Below are 8,782 nucleotides of genomic sequence, written 5' to 3'. Positions count from 1 at the left end.
GCAGGTGCAGGACAGACTGAACACTATTAAATCTGAAGAGGACAGCAGACGACTTGGCCCGCAGGCCTCTGATGACGCTAAACGACAGGTGTCACCATCACACCTGGTCTCCTCGGAACAAAAGTTCCTGCCTGCCGTGGCTCCAGGGTACCCACCGAGCTACCAAGTCTGCCTGCAGGACCGATGGGAGCCGTCAGCAGAAACCCAGAGACACAGCGTATGTCGGAGCTTCCGGGACTCGGCGAGCCCCAAGCCCTTGTCACAATGTGGAAGGATTCAAAGGGAACAGCCACAGGTCTGTTCTTTCCAACATCCGCCACTTTGCTTTACTCAAAACCCACGGGGATGGGCAGGAGGAAGAACGGGCCGGGGGAGGTGGGGCAGGCAGGAGGCTGAAGGCCGGGCCCAGCCTGCATCCCGGCTTCTGCAGGATTCACAGACTCTCGCTTCTGGACCCAGCCAACACCAACACTTACACAAACCCCAACGCTGAGCCGCGCACTCCCTCTGCTGAATGCACCGTTGCATCACCTGGGCTGGGGGCGGGGGGCAGAGGTCCTTAGACCTCAGGCGCCAGCAGAATTCCTCGGCGGCGCTGGCCCAAGGGCGCTGGAAGGACACCCACCTCGATGAACCAGATCACCAGCAACACCTACAACCGCCTCCTCCCAGAGGGTGTCCAGTCCCGGGGTGTGGCCAGCGGCTCCCACCGTGAGGGACACCCCCGGGTGGGGTCCCCCCCCAGCATGTTGTTTTCCCTAAGCAGTCTTTCAAAATAGGCCCTTTCTGGCCAGGGGGCCCGCAGCTCTGTTTCGCCTCATGAAAAAAAATAGGAAAGAATTTGGAAACCCCAAAATACATATCAGGAGAGTTACACAAGCCTGTGGAGACATTACCAGATGCCAAAGGGTTCAAGGCGCTTCGCCAGGGCCTGTGCTTGGGACCCACCCGAGGAAGGAACTGGAACCAGGCCACCGCCCCCAAACCCGGCCATCAGTTGACCTGATCCCTGTGTAGCTGTGAGGTCAGGGGGAATCTTTTCTTTTTTCTTTTTTCCTTTTTTTTTTCTTTTTTTTTTTTTTGGAAAGCCTTCATATATTATGGTTTGGGGTTTTTTGATATCGCAAAAAAGATTTAGAGAATTCCAAGCGTTTCGGTTAACAGGAAATCCAAATGGAAATAAAAAAAAAAAAAAGAAAAGAAACAGAATGGAACCCAATTCTCTGCAGATTGAACCCATATGGGTGTCACAGCTCACTGAATGAGCACCACTTTCGCAGCAGTGAGGACACCCGGGGCTGAAATTTCTTCAAATTCACTTTTTCCATCTCAGAGATTTTGTTCCATGCTCTTCCTCAGACAAACTGACCAAAGGAAGGGCTCCTCCACCTCCGTATTTCAAATCGGGGCCCTTTTCCTTTGGCTCTAGCTATCCTTTTACTTCCTCGTGAAATTGGGACTCTGGGGAAGCTATGTAGCAGCAGACGAGGAAACACACCCCTTCGAAAAACAATGCGAGAGCTCCCGCTGTGGCACAACAGGATCAGTGCTGCTTCTGAGCACTGGGATGCAGATTTGACCCCCCAGCCCGGCAGAATGGGTTAAGGATCTGGCGTTGCCCCAGCTGCAGTGTAGGCCACAACTGCGGCTCAGATCTGATCCCTGGCCCGGGAACTCCATATGCCACAGGGCGGCTGAAACAAACAAACAAAAATAACAAAACTTGAAGGAAAAAAAAAAAGGTAAAAACCAAAATCTCTTTCTCATTGGAAGATACTGTGACGTTTTTTCTTCTGGGCTTATACAAATCTCTGGGTCAGACACTCCTGGGGCTGGCATGACCAGCAAGGGCAGCCTGGCCCAAGCCGACCAGGACGGGACGGCCGGTCCAGCCCCCAGCCTGCCCCAGTCAGCTCTCATCCGACAGGTAGTCGCCGCCCGCGAACTCCGCGGCTTCCAGCTCCACGCTGGACAGGAACCTCCTCAGGGTCTTGCGGCAGTTGTAATCCAGGGTGGTGGTGTAGACGGTCTTGGGGTACTTGGGGTAGACGATGGTGGTGCTGAGGAACCGGCTGGGCTTGTGCCGGGGCTCGAAGTGCACCTCGGCCTTGTAGTTGCGCCACGTGCACCTGGGGATGCAGGTGATGGTCTGGCTGCAGGAGGCCACGGCCAGGCCCAGCGGCAGGTGGACGTCGTCAATGAAGTGCCGCTCGGAGTCGTACTTGACCGAGGACGTGTACCTGGGCGGGAGACACAAGGCAGCATGAAGCCGCTCCTCTGAGCTGGGGGCACAGGGGTCCGCCTGTGACCTTGACCCTTGGGATGCGGTGACTCCAGGGAGAAGCCACACAGGGTTCAGGACGTGCTCCCTGTGTTGGGGGCGGGGGGGGGGGGGGGCGGCTGTCCTAAGAACTTTACTTCCAGGGTCTCGTTTAATCTGCCCCACAATCCTGGGAAGAGAAATCAGGCGCAGAGGGCACGGTCAGGGTGTGAGGGAGCTGGGGGGCCAGGACGCACATGCAGACCTGCAGGAGCCCAGGCTTCCCCGAAACTCACTCACGGCTCCTCAGGGCAGGCGGCAGCCCAGGGAGTCAGCGCCACGCACTTAAGCTTTGAGACCTTCGCCAAGTAACTGAGCCCCAAACCTGAGTTGCCCCTTCCTGAAACAAGCGCCCCGTCTCCCTGCGGAGGGTGTGAACACACAGCAACGCGGTGGGTGGTAAGTAGTCCACAACCAGGCGGACGGTCCACCGGCGTGAGGGCTTCTCCATCCCCTGATATGAACCATCAGCCCTTTAATGAGAGAATGAGGGAACCCAGGCCTCCTGAGTGCTGGTTCCGAATGCCCGGTGAGGCCAAATACTTGTACCCTGTCCACCCTGGCCTTCAGTTTGGAGACCCCTCAAACCCGAGACCTGACCTTATCTATCAAAGCCAATTACAGGCTTGATTTCCATAAAATAAATGAACACCCACATTCCTCAGCGGCTACTTCCTTATGTTTTAAAAAGTCCTCCTTGGAGACGTGTGGTTGCCAAGGGGGCCGGGGGAGGGAGCGGGATGGACGGGGAGGTTGGGGTTAGAAGCTGCGAACTATTGTATTTAGAACCGATAAGCAATGAGGTCCTGCTGTACAGCTCAGGGAACTGTATTCACTCGCTTGGGACAGAACGTGATGGAAGATGGCATGAGAAAAAGAATGCATGTATATGCACGACAGCATCATTATGCTGAACAGCAGAAATGGGCACAACACTGTCAGTCGACTATAACAAAAAAAGAAACAAAGGTGAAAAAAATACATAAAAGTCTTTCTTGGGCAATTTGGGAGTTAATTTTTTTTGGCCATGCCCTTGGCATGAGGAAGTTCCCAGGCCAGGGATTGAACCCTCAGCATAGCAGCAACATAGCAGCCGCTGCAGTCCCCAGATCCCTAACCTGCTGCAGCACAAGGGAACGCCTACATTTTTTTTTTTTTTTGGAAACAAAGCATGAATTCATTTCACTTCCTAATTATTGCATCTTCATAGAAACTAAACCCTGTACAATCCTCACACATGGAACAGCACTGCCCAGCCCCGACCCTCCACCAGCCCCGACCCCCTGGTCAGGGAGAAAGGGTCAGCCCTCTCTTCAAAATGAGTCCGATGGAAACATCTATCCTCCTGTGCAAGTAGGTTAGTTAAGAGGCCGGTGGAGGCAAATGTCATGAAGTCACGTCCCCGTTTTGTTCAAAATACAAGCGTCTCGGGAATAAAAGGCTGAACTGCTCACCTCCAGAGTGGGGAGCCTCCTTTGTCCTGTGTCAAAGGGCCCTTTGTGTTCAGGCAACGGAACCTCCAGCTATAAAACCACCAGCTACCAAAAGTAAAATTCCTCTCTCTAGAAAGACCTATCTTTAACGGAGCCCCTCAATGGATCTCTGCCCCCACAGGGTCCTGGATGAGATCAATTCCCTGAGGAAGAATGGTTCTTGCCCAGTGAAATCAGCACCTGAGACAAGGTCACAGCACCTGGAAGGTAAGGTGGGGTGGGGTGGGGGTGCGGAGATGTGGGAAGCGACTTCGGGAGGGAGGAATGACTTTATCGCAAAGTGTTAAATATCCATGGCCATCAGAGATGAAGGGCAAGGGGCAAGATGCAGGACTTAATGTATGGCATGACCTCGTTGTTTTTTTTTTTTTTTTTTTAAGGGCCACACCCGAAGCATATGGACGTTCCCAAGCTAGGGGTGGAATCAGAGCTGCAGCTGCTGGCTTACACCACAGCCACAGCCAAACGGGATCCGAGCCGAGTCTGTGACCTACACTCCAGCTCATGGCAACACCAGATTCTTAACCCCCTGAGTGAGGCCAGGGATCGAACTTGCATCCTCATGAATACTCGTCAGGTTCTCAACCCACTGAGCCACAAGGGGAAGTCCTCCTTATGTTTTTTTTTTTTTTTTTTTAAATAAAAAAAAAAGAAGCACAAAATGAAAAAATAAATAAATAAATTTTAAAAATAAATAAATAAATAAGTGGACCCATATCCAAATGGTTAGAATACAGAAAAAGCATCCCAGGAGCACCCACCAAACTTTAACAGTCTTTGGCATGATTTTGTAACTGACTATTTTTTTTAATAACAGGCATATATTACTGGAACACAACATGAAAATAAACAGAAAGAAAAGGGAATCAGGGCCCACCACACTTACCTGACTTCCATCGGTGGTAAGGGGTCAAACTCCACTCCTTCGCCAAAGGACAGTGGGCATAACCTGGGCGAGCAGCCGGAGGCCAGGGGGTTGGGGAGGGAAGCCGGAGCCTGCAAGGACGGAAAATGCACCCTGAGTTAGAGCACAGGCCCCCTGAGGCCGTCCCCACAGAAGGTCCTGGCTCTAGCTTCCACCTGATTTGCGTCTCCCTCCTCACCCGCCCGGGGAAGATGCTAGAGAGGGGCTGACCCACGCCTGGGAAGGGCCCTGCACAGGGTGCTGAGAGGCCTGTGCAAATCCCAGGTGTATCATACATGTGCTGTGTGCCCTGCCCTCGGCAGTCACATCCTATCCGCTGTGACCTTACCTGCACACCCAGGCGTGTCCCCTGCCATTGATGGGGTTTTTTGGAAGGATGAAAAGAGGAAAGAAATTCGAGCTCAGGGTCCTGACCGTGGCCAGACCCCGGGGCTACCACATCATCCAGCAGAGAGGCGGTGTCACGGGGCCTGGAGCTGGGGACCTGGCTATCAGAGCCTTCAATTAGGCGCCCCCGACCCTGTCATTGTCTCAGCAATGCTTCAGCAAAGGCCAAAACAAACAAAAAGAAATGCCACCCGGGATTTTTCTACCCTGAAGACTCAGTCCAACTCCCCCCACATCCTCTCCCTCTGGGGCAGACAGCAACGCTCAGCCCAGATGGAGCAGTCTGCAAACCCTCGGGTAAGACAAACGCCAGAAAGTTCTCTATGTCACCCTCCACTATCCAGAAAACTCAAAGAACCAGAGCACAGCATCCCAGCGGTGCACCACCTTCCAACAGGGTTAGCACATCGGGCTTTCTGCTTCACCAAGCAGCCGGAGCAAGGGGGCCCATCCTCCACACAGGTGCGAGTTTTTTGCCCCATCCGACTGGAATCAGGGCTGCTGTGTTAAGCAGGCAGCTCTTTGGGTTCCTGCGAGCTGTCGCTCTCTTTGCTGATTTGAGAGAAGGACCTACACTTGGGCCAAGGTGTGGTGGTGGCAGCCCCGCCTCCATGTCTTCCAGGAAGCAGGCATTTCTGGAAGGTTGGCTCTAAGACGCTTATGTGACCAGGACAAGGTGTCAGGTGGGGCCACAGGGCAGACATGCAAAAGCCAGAAGGGACCAGGTAGATCAGGGAGAGAGAAGCAGGGGGCCCTCAGGGTACCAACCTCAGTACCCTCGAGGGGAGAGGGGAGCAAGTCCCCACTGGGCTTGAACTCAGGGCAGTGGGGGGAGAGGGGAAGGTGTGGGCACGGCTGCAGCAGAGCTTTAGGAAAGCTATAGCAGTGACAGTGGGCCCTGCTCTGCTCCCAGCTCTCTGGCTGCCATACCCCTCCCCTAACCTGGGGTGGACGGGCACCTTCCTGGCAGCCCTGGGGGCTGCAGGATGACACGGCCACCAAGAGGAGGTGGGTGACTCCCAGCACTCACAGAACAGCCTGCCAGCTATCCACACAGGCACTCTGTGCGGCTTCTTTTGCCCCTGGCTTCTCTGCTCTCTCACCGCTGCCCACCCAGTAGACACCCCCTGAGCAGAGACCTTCCTCCAGTGTGGGCTGGGGGTGGGGCAGGCAGCAGGAGTGACCACGGACAAATCAACAAGGTGTCACCAGGGCAAGGGGCGAAGCCATGGCCTCTGGCCTGGCTCTGGGAAGCATCGAGGAAGAAGACTTCCCAGAGAAGGTGACAGGTCTGCCACTGAAAGGCCAGCAGGGGGTGGACAGGTGAAAAAGCCAGCTGGGTGTTGGGAGAGGGAGAAGGGGGTGGCCTGGGAGGGGAAAGGCACGGCCAGGTGGTGGGAGCAGCAGCAGAGGCCCCCCGAGCGTGTATCTGCCTGTGGTCAGTGGATGTGGAAGATGAGGCTAGAAAGGGCCAGAGGGCCAAGGCTCTGAAGGCCAAGGTGAAGCAAGTGCTGCCTTCTAATGGACATGAAAGAAGGCACTGCTGTCCCCCCAGAGACAGGATCAGTGGTCAAGAATTCCACACACCATCAAAGTAGGTGGGTGCCTAAGGAGCGGCAGCGCCACTGACTCCTTCCTCCAGGGGAGCGGGCGGGCTCGGAGCCCCACTTTGAGCTTGACTGTAGGCAGGATGTGGCCTCCTCTGAGCGCCAGGCAAAAGCAATAAACAACGCCACCTGAGCAATTCCGAAGGTAAAAGGGACCTGTGTTTGTTTTTTTCTTTAAATGACAATTTTAAAATAAAAGGATTCATTTTTTAACGTTTCCACCCACCTAAAGGCCTCCCACCCATCATGTGCCAGACAAGGGTTAGGTGACAGGACAAGAGGGGCCTCTCCAAGACCACTGAAAGTTTCCCAAGGCAGGCTCCCTTCGCTCTCCGAATCGGGGAGGCCGAGCACACCCCTTTCCCGAGACGGGCCAGGAGGGGGCAGGCCCGCTGGAGCCACCAGGGCGGGGTCAAAGGCCGGGGGTGCCTGGAGTTCTCTCGCTAGGTCCCGGGACCCCTCCAGCCCCGCCAAATCAGTAATGTGGCCCAGCCGCAGCCTGGCAGCCCCGGAGGCCACCACCCCGAAGGGAGAGGCGGCGGCTTGAGTCTCTTGGGGCTCCCGCGCCTCCCAGGCGATGACAATTTTCCAGCCACCGGCTCCAGCTGGCCAGGCTCTCACCGCGCTCCCTCCCCGGGCTCCCGGCGCTGGCCATGCCGTCCCGACGGCGGGTGGCGGCGCCGACAGCGCGTCCCGGGCGGGCCAACAGGACGGCCACGGGGTCTCCGGGGCCCGGGCGCCGGGGAATGGAAAGGATCGGAGGAAGGGGCCCAGGCGGGGCCACTCACCGGGGCCGCGGGCGTCGTCGCCGCGTCGGGCTCCAGCGCCCCCGGAGCGGGCGCGCGCTCCCCCCCGGCGCCGCCGCCGCCCCCCGCCGCCGCGAGCGCCCAGTGGCTGGGGCTGGGGCTGGGGGGCAGCCCCGAGTCCGGACTGTCCAGGACGCCGTCGCCCTTCTTCTTCGTGTCCACGAGCTCCGGCACATCCTGCAGACTCAGCCGGCCCACCATGGCGGCGCACGCGGCGGGGCCGGGGCCGCTGCCCGCCGGCCGCCCTCCCTGCCCGCAGCCCGCAGCCCGCAGCCCGCGCGCCGTCCGGGTCTGCGAACCGCGGGGCTCCTGGCCCCGCCCCCGGCCCCGCCCCGGCCGCCCGCGGGTCCGACCCGCCCGCCCGCAGTGGCAGAGCCCCCAGGCCGGGCGCCAGGGGCCGCTGCGCTCCTGCTGTGCGCCGCCAGCAGCTCAGCCTGCCCGGAGCGGCGGATCCCCGGCGCGGGGGTCCCCGGGCCGAACCCTTGCTCTGCCCAGCGCGCAGCCCCGCCGCAAGCGGACACGCGGCCCCGCTCGCACTGGGCCTCGAGGACGCCTTGTCCCCCCCACCCCGGCCCAGCGGGCGCTAACACCTCGAGCCCTGGCGTCGGGGGGCAGCCAGAGGAGAGCCCCGGCCCGCAGAGGCCCGGGGGGCCGGCCGAACCCAGCGAGCAAACAACTGGAAATTATTAATAGTTAATGAGTCTCGTTTGGTTCCAGCCGCCTCTTGGCTCAGCCAGACGGCTTCTCAGTCGGTTTCTGGCTCTCATTTCTGCCCCGGAGGAAAAGAGCGCCTACTCCGCTTATCCTCAGGGAGCTCCCAGGGGAGAGGGGGGGGCACATCACTTCCTGGCCTGGGTGCGTAGCTGAACAGGCCATGGCCACACTGGGCAGGGAAATTCTGTGTGGGCGCAGACTGGACTTGGAACCAGATGCGCAGGCTCAGCAGGCTACTCACCCGCTCTCTGAAGGGCCACCAGGGGCTCCCTGGTGGGGGGCGGTCACAGCTTTTCAGACGCGGGTGGGGGGGGGGGCTTCTCCCTTCCTCCTTAGATTGACAGAGCAGCCCTATTTGAGTGGGAATTCAATGCAGTAGTAGAACCGGGCTGTTCTCAAAAAAAAAAAAAAAAAACCCTAGAAAAATGTTTCTTACACACACCGCCCTGATTATCAGTAAGTATAGGAAGTCCCCACCCCGCCACTAGCCACCCTACCCTGGTGGGGGTTTCTAATGGGCCTTCAGCTAA

At 57.6% G+C, this 8,782-nt stretch overlaps 1 protein-coding gene across 1 annotated transcript; it reads right to left on the bottom strand.

Annotated features, from left to right (window-relative positions):
- Positions 1-1,743: 1,743 nt before the first annotated feature.
- RFLNB (refilin B) lies at positions 1,744-7,793 on the bottom strand. The gene is made up of 3 exons (XM_047758103.1): positions 7,521-7,793; positions 4,700-4,809; positions 1,744-2,240 (listed from the first exon to the last, which is right to left on the bottom strand). The coding sequence occupies exons 1-3, from the start codon at positions 7,737-7,739 to the stop codon at positions 1,910-1,912; spliced, it is 660 nt and encodes a 219-aa protein (XP_047614059.1). The 5' UTR covers positions 7,740-7,793; the 3' UTR covers positions 1,744-1,909.
- Positions 7,794-8,782: the final 989 nt, after the last annotated feature.

The sequence above is a fragment of the Phacochoerus africanus genome, chromosome 14 (genome assembly GCF_016906955.1).
Source record: "Phacochoerus africanus isolate WHEZ1 chromosome 14, ROS_Pafr_v1, whole genome shotgun sequence".
Classification (NCBI taxonomy): domain Eukaryota; kingdom Metazoa; phylum Chordata; class Mammalia; order Artiodactyla; family Suidae; genus Phacochoerus; species Phacochoerus africanus.
Note: the sequence above shows the minus strand (reverse complement) of the source record. Positions and strands in the feature narration are given on the sequence as shown.

Coding starts and splice junctions, on each gene's coding strand:
- RFLNB (XM_047758103.1), bottom strand. CDS start 7,739: ATGGTGGGCCGGCTGAGTCTGCAGGATGTGCCGGAGCTCGTGGACACG. Junction 4,810..7,520: donor CGACGACGCCCGCGGCCCCG/GTGAGTGGCCCC, acceptor CCGTCCTTGCAG/GCTCCGGCTTCCCTCCCCAA. Junction 2,241..4,699: donor TTACCACCGATGGAAGTCAG/GTAAGTGTGGTG, acceptor TCTCCCGCCCAG/GTACACGTCCTCGGTCAAGT.